Source organism: Brachyistius frenatus, unplaced genomic scaffold, assembly GCF_029030835.1.
Source record: "Brachyistius frenatus isolate BFR_SWC_R1_liver_20210118 unplaced genomic scaffold, ASM2903083v1 Contig_1, whole genome shotgun sequence".
NCBI classification, from domain to species: domain Eukaryota; kingdom Metazoa; phylum Chordata; class Actinopteri; family Embiotocidae; genus Brachyistius; species Brachyistius frenatus.
Window position 1 is genome coordinate 7,692,562 of NW_027210600.1, and position 14,682 is coordinate 7,707,243.

The 14,682-nt window shown below is 43.6% G+C and overlaps 4 protein-coding genes across 7 annotated transcripts in view; 2 read left to right on the forward strand and 2 right to left on the reverse strand.

Moving 5' to 3' along the window:
- Nucleotides 1-911: 911 nt before the first annotated feature.
- Nucleotides 912-3,628, reverse strand: mrpl44 (mitochondrial ribosomal protein L44). Its single transcript, XM_069724779.1, has 4 exons — nucleotides 3,409-3,628; nucleotides 2,153-2,621; nucleotides 1,799-1,977; nucleotides 912-1,583 (listed from the first exon to the last, which is right to left on the reverse strand). The coding sequence occupies exons 1-4, from the start codon at nucleotides 3,582-3,584 to the stop codon at nucleotides 1,409-1,411; spliced, it is 999 nt and encodes a 332-aa protein (XP_069580880.1). The 5' UTR covers nucleotides 3,585-3,628; the 3' UTR covers nucleotides 912-1,408.
- Nucleotides 3,629-3,699: 71 nt separating this feature from the next.
- On the forward strand, nucleotides 3,700-7,035 carry LOC138636971 (dynein axonemal assembly factor 1-like). Its single transcript, XM_069725412.1, has 2 exons — nucleotides 3,700-4,816; nucleotides 4,903-7,035. Exons 1-2 carry the CDS (start codon nucleotides 3,874-3,876, stop codon nucleotides 6,618-6,620), a joined length of 2,661 nt encoding a protein of 886 aa, XP_069581513.1. The 5' UTR covers nucleotides 3,700-3,873; the 3' UTR covers nucleotides 6,621-7,035.
- A 136-nt stretch (nucleotides 7,036-7,171) lies between these two features.
- On the reverse strand, nucleotides 7,172-12,840 carry mffa (mitochondrial fission factor a). Of its 4 annotated transcripts, none has more exons than XM_069724986.1 (8): nucleotides 12,652-12,840; nucleotides 11,778-11,995; nucleotides 11,203-11,372; nucleotides 10,989-11,080; nucleotides 9,880-10,041; nucleotides 8,196-8,252; nucleotides 7,884-7,968; nucleotides 7,172-7,783 (listed from the first exon to the last, which is right to left on the reverse strand). In XM_069724986.1, exons 2-8 carry the CDS (start codon nucleotides 11,989-11,991, stop codon nucleotides 7,652-7,654), a joined length of 912 nt encoding a protein of 303 aa, XP_069581087.1. In that variant the 5' UTR covers nucleotides 11,992-11,995; nucleotides 12,652-12,840; the 3' UTR covers nucleotides 7,172-7,651. The 4 variants fall into 4 exon arrangements, with proteins under 4 accessions (XP_069581087.1, XP_069581006.1, XP_069581169.1 ...); XM_069724905.1 differs by having other exon boundaries at nucleotides 9,880-10,044; XM_069725068.1 differs by lacking the exon at nucleotides 9,880-10,041.
- A 782-nt stretch (nucleotides 12,841-13,622) lies between these two features.
- The window catches only part of egfem1 (EGF-like and EMI domain containing 1), a 53,867-nt gene continuing 52,807 nt past the window's right edge, over nucleotides 13,623-14,682 (forward strand). Inside the window, exon 1 of the mRNA XM_069724424.1 lies at nucleotides 13,623-13,851. Within this exon, the coding sequence (XP_069580525.1) occupies nucleotides 13,769-13,851 (83 nt within the window). The 5' untranslated portion in view covers nucleotides 13,623-13,768. The remainder of the gene's footprint in view (nucleotides 13,852-14,682) is intronic.

Consider the following 14,682-nt stretch of genomic DNA (forward strand, 5'->3'; position numbering starts at 1 on the left):
CGATATATCTGCAAAAGATTTTTATTTATTATTATTTTTTTTTAGAAGTAATTTTGCTGAGCTAATTACACCTAAGGCAGCGTTTGTACTACGTAGGAGTCGTATTTAACATTAATGTTGTCTGTAGTGCATAGCACGCTTTTTTTTTTCTTACCGGTATCGACAAAACATTTTTAGCTATATACTCTTGCAACGATGGCTTGTGTATGTTAGTTAATCTGCAGGTCGCATTGCGAGGCCTGCACGGGATGATTTGTCCCGAGGAATTTCCATTGTAACGCAACGGATTCCGGCGGCGATGAACTATCTTGTCTCTTACGCGAGCTCTCTTTGGTTGTACTCACGTTAGCGCAGAGACGGCTGTGAGTCTTTCTGACACACCAGCGGCACTATGCGGATCAGCACCGTCACTGCAACACTTCAACCTGGCTGTGGATTGGGCTCATGGCAAACTTTTTGACGTAATACAACATTTTCATTTAAGAAAATATAATGCACAAAATACCACGTGATACGTATTGGAAGTGAAATGCAGGTCAAAAGCCTCTGGGTTATTACTGCAACATTTCTGTAGCCTAAAACTATCAGGGCTCAGACATACACAGCTGTGATCTACATTTTAACAGCTACTCAAGGGTGAATTTTTTCAATTTTTTTTTTTTAACTCAAGCTGGTGGAGAACACTAATAATTAAGGAACTTAAATAAAAAGGACATGCTTAAAACTTTGAACTCATTAAGTTTGAGGTCCTTAACCAATAACCTACAAAAGACACGAGAGGTGTGCCACATAAAATGATAGAAAAAAAAAATTAAGATATCGAGTTTATACGCGCACATTCATTTCTAAGAGCAGACACAATAATATGAAGGAAATTAGTGGAAAAAGGGGCATTAACAAAGTCATAATGAACAATTTTTTTTATTATTATTACAGGTGATACCGTATTGTAACGGAATACAAAATAAAACAAATGGCAACTGTATTATTTACAAGGGCACCACCAGATATCAGGGTTATTTCGTGCAACAGACTGCTTAGCCTGTAGGTTATCAGCCAGGATAGGCTACATGACCAGTGGACTATACTATTGAATATGTCATCAGATTTACTTATAAACAATTGGTCTGTCTAATACAGTTGAAAGCTGGATCTTACAACATAATCACACTATTCATTTGGACAATAGGGCTTTTCTTGCTTTCCTTTGTCTGGGGACCTGACATGTAAATACACAACAGACTCAATTCTGGCAGGTCCCCTGATGGGGCTTTGAGTTTAGTAAGCTAGATGGTGACCTTCTTTTTCCTTTTACTTTCCCTCTTCAATCTATACTCTGAATGAGATTCCTGTCCGATCGTGCCTTCTCTAAAGGATTTTATGCTGCAGCATAAGAGTTGATACTTCATTAATTGCTGTTGACTGATTGAATTAACGGCTGCTGATGCTGCTGCTGAGGAGAGAAGTCCAACGGTCTGCGGTTCTCAGTGTAGCCATAAAGTTTCCGAAGGGCCACACGAGCTGCTTCTTCCTCAGCTGCTACAAGTGTCTCTCCTGGACCCTGAGCCAAAAGCTTCTTGTCACTGAATCAACAGAGATGAACAGAGAAAAACAAAAATTAGCAACAAAAAAAAAGGCAGATTATTCATAGAACACTTTTTACCACCAAGTGTATTATGATTTCTTTTTGCGTCATACTCAAATTCAAAAGTGTAACTTGATTTTGAGGACATCTCAGCTCTATTGCCAACATGTTATATTCATTTATTTGCTGTACAGCAAACAGCTGCACACACACCTGTACAAGCCGACAAAGTATAGTGGCAAGACTGTGCTGGCTCCGGCAGATCGTATGAGGCGAGGCTCTGGCAGAGGAACATTCCTCTTAGTAAGCTCCTCCACCAGCAGACCCATGGGGTTGACCACAGTCCACATATCAAATAGGTCTTTCCCTATGAGCTGAGTCGCCAGGAAATCCTAGTTAGAGGGGAGAAGGAGGAGAAAAACCAAAAGAGATGTCATACCACTGTATTAAAAAAAAAAAAAAAAAATTTTTTTTAAAAAGCGTAAACTGGAGAGTATTAGGGTGGACAAATCATAATTTCTTGGAAATAAATAATGAGTACACAATACTATGCAGAAAGCCTCTTACCCTGAGAAAAAATCCAGTTTTCTCTGCTCCACTGCTTTCCTGAAGAGCTCCAATCACTGCCATTAATGTAGAGTGGAGCACATCATCTGGGATGGGGAAGTCTGCAGTCATGGTTAAGTCCTCAATGCCGAGGTTTCTTGCCACATTGGTCACAACTGCCTGACTGGTGAGGTGCCTTACAATACCATCCACCGCCTCGCCCGGCAGGCTCGGGAAGCTTGCCCGGCACCAGTCGGTCAGGAAGCTTTCGGTGAAACCCACTCCATTTCTACTCAGCTGAATGTTATCTTTCAGAACAAGAGCGGCGGTCTCAGAGTCCACACCCAAACTCTTTCTCCTCTCTTGCTCCGCCTGCAGGTAGCAGGGATTGATAAAGGCTGTTTTTAGGAGGTCGAGGGAGAAGTTCTCATGGAGACGGGTGTTGAAAGCCTGAACCTCCGCGTGGTAATCCCAGTGAGGGTGTTGAGACCTGAAAGACAGCCAATCATGGAGCTAAGGTGACGTCCACTCGTTACCACTTTAAAACAGCGTTTTAAAACAATGAACGATATCTGCCTGTATTAATGCTTTAGCAACTTTTTAGACCGTCTCCATGAAACCAACACACCTAAAAACGCGTATCACATGACATTCACATACACTGTCGGCATGCCGACCAAATCCGGTGATAGATTCTGTTTGGTGATCAATCAGGTTCAGTGACCTATAGTGTTGGTTAGGTTTACGCACCAGGAGTGAGATGGTGTTGGTAAAAAAAAAAAAAAACAACATCGAGGCGGGTCACTAAATGCAGCACAACCAATATCCAAAATCTAAAGACAATAACGAGGCTTATAAAGCACGACATTGATATAATATCGACATATTGCCCAGCCTCAAACTGTGATACCAGTTAACGTGTAGAAAAGTATTTCAACAGATTATGGACACAACTTTATGGTTCAAATAGTACTGCCAATTTATTGAATCTAAAATTATGATTAAATGAGAAACACAAATTAAGGCCGGAGTGGGAACCAGACTTTTCCTCCACCTGGACAAAGAACCCACGATGGCTTGCTACGCCCCTGGACACATCTTAAAACCTGCAGTATCAATTCAAACGCTGCTAAACAGGCTGAAAACGTGTGAAATATGACTATAATGCTTTTTTTTTTTTAATCAATCCTACTAAATCGAGTGAGCTAAATAAACATACAGTGACCTATACATGAATGGCCTTGAGATGTTCCTTGGTGTCGTCGAGCGAGCATTACCGTGGCTTCGGCGGCGGAGGCCCTTCAAGCTTTAACTTCTTTGCCATGAGGTAGTTGTATGCTTTCATCCATCTCTTTTTCTCTCTAACCTGTGATAGTGAAATATTCCTGCAAACACGCTGGCAGTGAATTCCTAATGTCAGCGCACCACGATTTAATATGTACCCTGTCGCCATGTTGATCCAGTGACAGCGGGGTGCACCGGCTAAATGTGTCCGACCAGAAACAACAAAACTATCCGGCAGTCCAGACACGGCCGCAACGTAACGGCCAAAGCGTTACCATGGAAACGAACATAAACGGAAACTGGCGTTGGCGAACAGAGCGGACTTCTGAGGGACAGAAACTCGTTTCGACAACAACAACAACAAAAAAAACAACTTTAGAAGCTAGATTACTTTAATTTCTCCTGAATGCCAATTTGATATAATTCCGGTGATGTCCACTGCTGAATTCCAAGAAACGATGGGAGACCAACGAAGGACAGCAGCTGAAATGGAAGCTAAAGGTGCTCGAAGAAACTCCGAGACATATGGAGCAGATGTCACGGTGAAGGATGGAGCTCAAGAAGACCTGGAAATTAACAAAAAATCGCAAAGGTCACCTCAAGAGACAAAGGAACAACAATCGGGGCCGCGGATGACCAAAAAATTCCTGAAAGACCATTGTAAGAAGTACAAACTGTACTCCACACCCCGTCTGAATGACACGCTCTATCTGCATTTCAAAGGTTTCTCCACTATCGAGAACTTAGAGGAGTACATAGGACTCAAGTGTCTCTGGCTGGAGAGCAATGGGCTTCAACGCATTGAGAACCTGGATGCCCAGATTGAGCTGTGCTGCTTGTTCCTGCAGCAGAACCTCATATACAAGCTGGAAAACCTTGAACCTCTGAAAAAGCTGTGCACCCTGAACGTCTCTAACAACTACATACGCACTGTAGAGAACATCTCCTGCCTCCCTGACCTGAGCACCCTACAGATTGCCCACAACAAGCTGGAAACTGCGGGGGACATAGAGCACTTGAGTCAGTGTCTGGCCATCAGTGTGTTAGACATGTCCTACAACCTGTTACGCGACCCTGAGATCCTCCTTGTGCTCGAGGCCATGCCAGAGCTGCGAGTCCTCAATCTAAAGGGAAACGAGGTGGTGAGAAAAATCCCAAACTACAGAAAGACCACGATTGTACGCCTCAAGCAGCTCACCTTCCTTGACGATCGCCCCGTGTTCCCTAAAGACAGGGCGTGTGCAGAGGCGTGGGCAGCGGGGGGGCTGGAGGAGGAGCGCAAGGAGAGGGAGCAGTGGGAAACACGGGAGAGGAGGAGGATTCAGGACAGCTTGGATGGAATGGCAATGATTCGAGAAAAAGCCCTGGAGAGACGACGCCTTCGAGAGCTGCAGGAGACAGGTGAAGAGTTTTCAGCATTTAGTACAAACAACACACAGAACAAATGCAGGTGTTCATATTTAAACAATACAATTGTTTCATTTCAGGGGAAATTGAGGCTCCCACTACTCCAGAGACGCCGTGTGAGGAAAACAGCACCCAGATGTTGATGTCTGCCTTTGTGCAGGACAGCCTGGATGCCCATGAAGAGTTCTTGCAGAGTCAGTCAGAACAGGAGCCCGTTGACAATCAGCCAAACAGTGAACATCTAGAAGCAGAGCAGCCAGGTGAAGTGCTGCAGAAAGAGCAGGTGGAGAACGATGACCAGGATCAATCACAGATAGAGCAGCCAGAGAGAGAAGAGAAAGAAAGGGTGAGTCCGGAGCACCCAGAACAAGAAAGTGCCACCGGAAAGATGTTAGAGGAGGTAGAAGATAATAAACAACAAAACCAGTCAAGTGGAATCCAGTTCACGAGAAATGAAGCTGAGAAAGAGCAGTGTGAAAACAAACGGCCTCCTCCGGTCAGGGCACCTCTCCCCGAACCAGTCCACGGTCCCGGACCTCTCCCCGAACCAGTGCACGGTCCCGGACCTCTCCCCGAACCAGTGCACGGTCCCGGACCTCTCCCCGAACCAGTCCAGGGTCCCGGACCTCTCCCCGAACCAGTGCCTCTCCCCGAACCAGTGCATGGTCCCGGACCTCTCCCCGAACCAGTCCACGGTCCCGGACCTCTCCCCGAACCAGTCCACGGTCCCGGACCTCTCCCCGAACCAGTGCCTCTCCCCGAACCAGTGCACGGTCCCGGACCTCTCCCCGAACCAGTCCACGGTCCCGGATCTCTCCCCGAACCAGTCCACGGTCCCGGACCTCTCCCCGAACCAGTGCCTCTCCCCGAACCAGTGCACGGTCCCGGACCTCTCCCTGAACCAGTCCACGGTCCCGGATCTCTCCCCGAACCAGTCCACGGTCCCGGACCTCTCCCCGAACCAGTGCCTCTCCCCGAACCAGTGCACGGTCCCGGACCTCTCCCCGAACCAGTCCACGGTCCCGGATCTCTCCCCGAATCAGTCCACGGTCCCGGACCTCTCCCCGAACCAGTGCCTCTCCCCGAACCAGTGCATGGTCCCGGACCTCTCCCTGAACCAGTCCACGGTCCCGGATCTCTCCCCGAACCAGTCCACGGTCCCGGACCTCTCCCCGAACCAGTGCCTCTCCCCGAACCAGTCCATGGTCCCGGATCTCTCCCCGAACCAGTGCCTCTCCCCGAACCAGTGCATGGTCCCGGACCTCTCCCTGAACCAGTCCACGGTCCCGGACCTCTCCCCGAACCAGTGCCTCTCCCCGAACCAGTCCAAGGTCCCGGACCTCTCCCCGAACCAGTGCATGGTCCCGGACCTCTCCCCGAACCAGTCCATGGTCCTGGACCTTTGGTTACAGAGCTGGAGGATGAAGAGCAGCTGGAAACCATTCCCTTTCCACCAAGTCGCTCACTGTGGATCGATGACCTGCCCGATTTGGAGGATGTGGACACAGAGGACTTTACTGCATTTTCTCAGCAGGTTTTCAAACCAAAAATAGAAGTCATATCAGGAAGCAGTGATGAGGAAGAACCAACCGGGAATCAGAGTGACAGCATCTCCACCTTTGCTCCAGATACAGAGTCCTTGTTCTTAGTGAGCGTCTGCGACAAATCAGCTGATGTTTGTAATGATTCTTCATCACTGCTGTACCCAGAGGATGGGGAGGTCCTCTTGCAGCACCCAAACTACAAGACAAACCAAAGCTCCTCTTCACCACGCTGTCTGATTCAAGAGCTGGATTAATACTTTCAGATTTGAAAACCAATTTTCCTCCAAGATTTTCTAAGATTAGCCTCGTCTCACACGGGCCAGCTTCAAATAAAATAAAACGTATAAATAACAAATATTTGACTGTCAGGCCACGAACGCTCAATCTGGTCACAGATTTAATATTCAAAATACATATTTAGTTCTTAAGAATAGTGAAAGATAATTCATTGCCTAGCATATTTGTGTTTAAAGAATTTCATAGCCATTGTGTTTGTTTGGTTGTCATTTGTAACACTTCTTGTGAAAACAATAAATCCTGAATCTGATCAGTTTTCTTTAAAAAATACAACAATACTTTAATTCAGCTTTTGGTGCATCTCATGATAAAGGTGATCTAAAGTAATTAAAAAATAAATAAACATCAGCATTAAGCAAATATGATTTAAAAAAAAAAAAAATGAACCCATGTTAATAAAAAAAAAATAAAAAAAGGGTTTAATTTCATATGTCTGGCCAATTTGTGAGAGAGATAAGAGTTTGTTCATTCATTCTTTGTCAGCAGAAAAAAAATCCAGGACAACACATCATCTATATGGTTTTACTAAAGTGTATTACATTTCGCAGTCCAAGTCATGTATCACTCTCTCTGCAATAAATATTCAACATGTTCCCACCATGGAGCTGTATGTCACCGCACGGCAGCTCCAATTTTCTATTTGTAAATTATGCTATACTGCGTCTCTGCATGAGTGCTTTTCAAAGCTCTGAATAACATGAACAAATATTTACAACAAGTCATACCTAGCAGTGGGCGAGAAGAATTTGGAATAAAACCAAAACATGAGAAAATGGAAGAGACAGGGTGAAATAAGAGTAAAAAAATAAAACTGTACATGTATTAAATTAAGTCAAAATACTGAGCCTGTGTGCGGCAGACCTCACACCGGCATGTGCTGAGGTCTTCTCACACAGGAACTGAGTGCAGCGGGTAGCTAACATTTGACACATAGAATAAGGGAGAGTATGTTCTCCTGTCATGCTGAAGGCAGAAACACAAGTCGGCGCTAACGTCGCAGCCACACCCAAGTGTTGACCAGCCAGAAAGCCACAGTGACGGAGTACAGGATCATCTCTCGCTTTGCTCGCTCCTTGTTCTCCTCTTCCAAATGTTGGAGTCTCCGGTTCAACTTGATGAGCTGTTGACGAATCAGAGAGGAAGGTTTTTCTCAGTCACAGTGGTTCCACAATCATCTCTTGCAGCACCAGATTGAGAAAACGTATTTATTAGGAACTAACCTGACGTCGGAGTGTTGTTGCATCAACCACGGTCATGTCATCGGACGTCCCATCCAGAGTGGCTTCATACGTTGATAATGCAAGCCTTAAAAACGAGAACGGCTGCTTTTGAGATTTGCCCGATTCAACCAGTTACGACAGAGTGTCAAATTTTAATATAACATTTCAGATTTACTGCGCAGTTTAACAGTAGTAACAACAGTTATTTTTCCAACAGGACTTAACCTAATTTTGGACCCAAATGAGAACACAAGGCAGGAAAAGGATGAGGACAAGGAGAGAGGAAGAGAGTGAAGTGGCAGGTGAAGTTACCTGGAGTCATGCAGGGGGTTGGAGCTCGAAGCCGACCCCCCTCGCAGTGATGGTTTGCTGAAGAAGTGGGGAAAGACAGAGTTGGGAGAAGGCAAAAGAGATAGAGAAACACAGTGTTGCATACATGCACACAGCTGGCATGTTCCTCGCATACCTACACTATTTGTGTTGCCATAGAGACCAACAGGTTAATCTTTCTAAGCCTTTTCCAATGTCTTAAGCCCAGTTGGGACCAAAGATCCGCAATTGGACAAAACCGGTTTGGAGCATTGCTGGGAAAAGTTGCAGCAGTGTGAACTGTCTCGTCTCAGCTCGACTCCACAGAGCTGATGGTGTCGCCTGAGACTCAGCTTGTCAAATCACAAGTAGACAGTTTTAGACAGTAAGGCACGATGGTTTGTGTTTTTTCTGATTGTTAGAGGCGACACAAACGCCTCTAAACAACAGAACTGCTTCAGAAAAACACGAGGGGAGGTGAAGGGGAGCGGGGTGGCCATTTTGTTTCAAAATCACTGCATAAATTCCCATAAGCTCCCTTGACCCTCTCTTTCATTTTTTTTTTCGCCATTTCAATACAATTTAAAATGCAGCTGTCGCAAATAACTCATTATCCTCATTCATGTTTTAAGATGTTATAAAAAAAAACCTAGCAAGTTTCAGAATCTTGCAGACTGGCGATTTGTGAGTAGTTGCATGTTTCACATCACGTCATCATGAATATTTGGTCTGAACTGGGTCTTATTTGACAGAAAATGCTCTTTGTGAGATTTATTTTAGATTCTCCTTCTAAAATATATCATATTTGTAAAGCTTTGGTTTACAGAGGTCGTTCCACAACCACAAATGAGGCTAAGACTATGGAAAAATGTTTAGTGTTTCTTGTACGCAGAAGGTATGAATACACATTTAGAGGACTTTTTCTGCCTTCACCTTGTAGCTGTCTCAGGAAGGCAAACAGTCAAAAGCTGAAAGAGTTTTGCAACAACCTGAGTAAGGTGAAAGCTGAAATTTGTATGTGAATATTTAGGGTTCTTTTAGTTCACTAATGAACTCGTATGTTCTACACTCTGTTTATTTTAGACTGTTTATTTTGTGTTTTCAGCTTCTGACCCTCGAGCACCTGTGAAGTTTTGAACTTGAAGGAAGAATACGTGGTCAGCACTCGTTCAATTCATATGGGCCTCTATTTTGTACGGGTACTGTTCTGATGATGATACATCAAACACGTTTCCTGAAGGGAATCAAAGTGAAACTAACAATTTGTAGTTTTTGTCCTGGTCACTATCATCACTATTTGCTTCTGAAATAGTGGGTGGCTCGCTCCTTCACTGGATATTATTGGAATGGAATATTTAATCAGTAATGGCCTGAACCAAAGCCATAAATTAGTATGGTGCATAATAATCATTAAATCCATGCTTATTAATATTGTTACTCGAGGTTAGAAATATCTAGAAATTGGTCACATACTGCTTGAGACTCCACAGCTGACACCTTGTGACCATTTCCCCTTTCCTAAAGTTTAAAGTATTTTTTTTTTTTTTCAGTTTGTCAGGAAGATATCTGATACAGTCTGTATTGACCTTTCTGAAGGTTTCTATCCATTTGGCCAATTTAAAAAAAAAAAAAAAAAAAAAAAAAAAAAATTCTAAGCAATAAAACGACCAGATTATTGTGAGGTCACCTGCGAGGGTTCTCATCCAAAACCTCCAGGACCTGCTGGTAGGCGCGACGCGTGGTGGACTGGAGGAAAGATAGAACACCGCTAGCGCTGTACACGTTGTGTTCTTCAGCCACGGTGAGAGAGGGGCAGGGGTGGACAGTGGCTGGGGGACACACGGTCGCACTGCTGAGTGCCCAACATTAAGAGCAGCAAATTCAGAAGCAGAGGGAGGAAAAGGACAAAGGAGGATAGAAGAGAAGGAGGGGAAAAAAAGGGACAGATAAAAGGAAAAGAAACTGTCCTCAACTGACTTGCAAAAATCCCAACCGAGTGACTGTGAATTGAAACAACAGCCAAAAACTAAAACCGGCTGACCAGTTACAGTGTTTAACTTAAGTATAACACACTCAAACAAAAAGCAGCAATGCAAAAGGAAATTATTGTAATTTCGTTTGAATTGGATAATCAAGACAGAAACTATTGTGTTTACTGTTCAAGCCACATGCCAGGACACCTTATGCAGCTGTGTTGCAGAAAGACACGAGGACATAAGAAGTTTTTTTTGCCCCACAATTACATGATTAATATGCTCAAATACCAAGTACCAATCTGCCTCAGTCTTTATGATGTTCTCGCGGAAAACTAAAGATGCAAAGCACACGTGTAAACCAGGCCTCCAACAGTGAAGCTAATTCAGGTATTTGAACTGCTTCACATTAAAAATGTACACTCTGCATCACAATTTTCTTTCATTGTGTTTTGTTTTGTGCTCCACTGTGTTACTGAGAGGGGAGTGGGGTCTTCAAATGTGCAACATTGTTCATTCATGCCCGCTAAACATTTTACCATCAGTACACGATCAGATTAAACTGATTAGTGCCTCAATCGTTTAAAATCATGACGTTAATAAATTAGTGTCAGTGACCACGACAACTGGATTCTGCATTAACACTAAAAACAGCAAGAGTTCTCACAGTACGAGTGACAACAGACAACCAGCTGTGCAACAACAAAGGCACAAAAGAAACCATAAAACCAAAAGAAAGATGTGTCATGCTGTCACATGCAGATGGGTGATAAGATGGAGCTGGCATCAGGTGTATACTACTAATACTACTAATACTACTCACGCAGAGTCATTGTGCATCAGCTGACTGTTATGACGGATAGCTGCATTCTCACTGGCTGAGCGTTCCCGCCGTAAACGTCCTTGGTGCCGCAACTACAAGAAATAATAATCCCAATTTATTCAAGTTATGCTTTGCTCTGAAGACAATAATGAGTGGGTTTTATATTGTGTCCTTACTCTTTAGTAATAAAAAAATGTATTGTTTTATCACTTACACCCTCCTCGCTGTCAGGAGCAACCCGCTGCTCCTCTTCCATGAAGTCCAGGGGCCGCTCATTCAGTGTGAGGACTCTGGGTGGCGTTTTAAGCGCGAGGGCCTCCAGTGGTGTTGACTGGATAAGGTCCAAGTCTCTGGGTCTGGAGAACTGGGAGTCGTCACTGTCTCCTGACAAAGTAAGGTGTGGTGTTCAGAAAGAAAGACTGATGTATTTTGCTGTTCACTTCAGAAAGAGCTATGATTAGTACACAAAGGTTGAATAATGACCTGTAGCAGTTTTACGTGTATAGAGACTAATTGACAGTGACCGTATAGTGCCCGAGTACTTTCAGACTTGTTGCAAATAGTTGACATGATACTACTGCTGACATTAAATTGGCCAGCGATGGACAAAGTCCTGGGCCACTGATGACGTATCCAGTATCTATCAATGACTGTGAAACAGCCACATAATTGTGAGATCAAAGTCGGCTGACAATCACAAATGAGCTGCAGAGTCTGTTGTCAGAAGGGACTTCGAACAGCACGGAAACACAGCCCTTACATTGACTAAACATTTTACAGTGTACCAACCCGTGATCACAATTCTCTCTGGGACTTGCATGATGACGCTGTGCGGGACCAACTGTGATCCAAAGTTAGGGTCCTCCTGGCTTTGATGAGCCACTTTGAGCATCTCGGGGATGCGCATCCTCTGACTGATCCCCTCCGTGTACTCCAGCTCATAGTGGATCCGGTTCATCTCCGCCATCTCAGCCGTGGGGGAGGGGAATGCTGCTCCGTTCATTTGGCTGTGTGGACAGATTTGTTGAGCAACACAGAACTAGTTGTGAGCCACAAAAAAAAAAAAGACAAGACCGATCCGAACAATCCTCGAGCCCAAACACTTTTAATTGTCAACCTTGTTGAACTTGCCGTACTTGTACATGTACTGGCACACCTTAGTTAAATGAAGCTACTACACATGCGTCACAAAACAAGAAACTCCACTCAGATATCCTGATACTCAGAGAGAGTCTTGACGTATCCGAAAGGGAGGGAGGGATGGGGGGGGGGATGTTAGAGATGGAAACAGGCTCGTGACACCATCATATGATGAAAACAGTGTCTTCTGATACTGCAGAAGGTCACAAAGGGACACTAATAATAATAATAATAACCACTTGGCAAGCAAGATAGTTTGTAGCAGCGAACAGCTGCTGCTCCCATTACAGACCCGAGTATTTTTATCAACGTTCACGCTGCCATGCTATTATCAACATGTGTAAAAAGCTAATACAGCAGCTAATGTGATACAATTCGTAAACCAAGATCCATGCGTGTTGAAAGAAATGCGTCTCCGTCTAATTCTGTAGGTTAGTTTTGTTTCGACAGTTGATGAAAAGTGTCAGAAAACACCTTAGATTAGCGCCATTTCCGGCTGAACGCGACAGCCTCGGTTTCTTACCGTCTGGTTGGTTGCTAAGGACAGCGTCTCTCCAAAGAATGTATTTATCAAATTATAACCGGAATGACTCTCTCGAGGTACTCCGTGACGCACTCCTAAGTTAACGTTTAACAAATGGTGGAGCAATCAAGCATCTCGTTGTGTTGATACGAGAGAGGAAGCTCCTCTCCTCTTTCGCTCCTTCCTCTGTCTGGGCTCTAAACAGGAAGTGCCGAGGATTAGACGGAAGTTACGTCATGGGCACCAAGCGCTGAAATTAAAAGCCGAAACCTGAGGAATTTTATTTTGTTTCATTTTATACATAATTTGGGTTCCTTGTGCAATCTATACCTATTATTTACTATTCATATTTTGTTAATTATATTTTTCATGTATTTTCAAATATTCTATAGCTATCCGAGATGTTGACAAGTACATTCAAGTTTTAAATAACGTATTTATACTATGAATCTATGTATGCATCTGGGCTTTTTTTGCTTCCTTTTGCAGCATTTAACAAGCTGACACTTGTGATCAATAAACTTGACCCAAATGTAATCCATATTTAAGTGTAAGTGTAAAAGTAAGAGCCTGTAGTTTCATGCATGTTTAATATTAATTGATTTAGACTTATATTCAATAAAACATATATTCAATAATTTAGGTGGGGCCTCTCGGACTGCATTACATTAAGAGGTTTTAGTTATAGTTTGATACAGCTTAATCCATTCCCATTTGTATATACCGGCGGAATTTATCAAAAGTGTAACCCTTTAATTTAGTGAGAATTTGTTTTGATGACCCAACTTTTTATCGCATTTTTTTTGTGTGTGTAAGAAATCGTATTGAAAAACGGCTTTCTGTGTTAATGTCAATGCCGGGGGTTTGGAGAGATGGCCCCACAGTAACTGTGGGTGGTGCGTATATTCGGAGCCATTCAAAGGCTGCCATTGACAGGAGACAAGCCGTCCCTCTGCTTAACCAGTAGGCCTACACGGGAAATCTGGAATACCAATGCAAGATAAACAGAAACTTTTGAGTCTTCTAGCGGCGGACTTCCCTGTGTCAGGATGCTCTTCATTTAACCGATATAGAGACGACTGAATACTTCGCTCCGTGTTTGTAATCGGCTGAAATTATGTTCCCACAGATTAACATTTTGTGTGTGATATTATTCAGCACTGTGCATATCACGTCATCCGTGGAACTGCAACTTGGCATGTGAGTAACGTCTTATTATTTAGATCGTTTCCTCCGTTTTCCATTTGCACGCAGGCTGTTAGAGTGTATTGGAAAATCAGATGAATGAAACAGTTTTCATTTTACATAGGCTACTGTAGATAAAACAGAAGTAGCTTGCCATAGCTTCTATTTTTTTAAAAGACTGTTAGACCAAGGTTTACAAAAAACGGAACTTTTGCTTTTGCCTTTTATTTCCTAATTGTTTCCTTTTCGTTGCTCCTTGTGTTACTCTGCTCAATGCCCACTAGGAGTCTCTCTTTCAGGTCCCCCTGATATAGGCTCTATGGTCCCCTGTGAGCATGGATGTGTATTTTACTGCACTGTTGTAACGTGCATAGTGGAATGTGTTTTTCTTTTCTTTCTTTTTTGCGGGGTAGTAGGTTTCTGAATTTAAATAGAGTGTGCTGGACATGATTGAAGGAATCGTTTTCATTACAGGAGAAACAGAATCCTTCCTCTAATTAACTTCAGGCTGCTCTGTATTGAAGCCATATGGTTTGTGAAGGCGGAACCTCTGCATAGTTTACCTGCACTAACAACAACACAAACAGATGCAGCCCACATATACAGGACTGTATAGTTCAAATCTATAGTTTTTTTAATTGAACCCGTACACATCAGTGCGTGCGTGCACATGACCATGCCAACACATTTCCAGAAGAATTTCTTTGGTTGTTTATTGGGTGCTGTGAGCAACATCGAAATCATGGACTGTTTTTTTTTTTCTGGACTTTAATCAAACATATTGCACTAAACAGGAAGCTACATAATTGCTTGACAAACGTGTGTGTCATGAACTGATGTTCATGC

Coding starts and splice junctions, on each gene's coding strand:
- mrpl44 (XM_069724779.1), bottom strand. CDS start 3,584: ATGGCGACAGGGTACATATTAAATCGTGGTGCGCTGACATTAGGAATT. Junction 2,622..3,408: donor CCTCCGCCGCCGAAGCCACG/GTAATGCTCGCT, acceptor GCTGTCTTTCAG/GTCTCAACACCCTCACTGGG. Junction 1,978..2,152: donor AAACTGGATTTTTTCTCAGG/GTAAGAGGCTTT, acceptor CCCTCTAACTAG/GATTTCCTGGCGACTCAGCT.
- mffa (XM_069724905.1), bottom strand. CDS start 11,991: ATGAACGGAGCAGCATTCCCCTCCCCCACGGCTGAGATGGCGGAGATG. Junction 11,081..11,202: donor CTCCTGACAGCGAGGAGGGT/GTAAGTGATAAA, acceptor TATTTCTTGTAG/TTGCGGCACCAAGGACGTTT. Junction 7,969..8,195: donor AACCCCCTGCATGACTCCAG/GTAACTTCACCT, acceptor CTCGTTTTTAAG/GCTTGCATTATCAACGTATG.
- LOC138636971 (XM_069725412.1), top strand. CDS start 3,874: ATGGGAGACCAACGAAGGACAGCAGCTGAAATGGAAGCTAAAGGTGCT. Junction 4,817..4,902: donor TCGAGAGCTGCAGGAGACAG/GTGAAGAGTTTT, acceptor GTTTCATTTCAG/GGGAAATTGAGGCTCCCACT.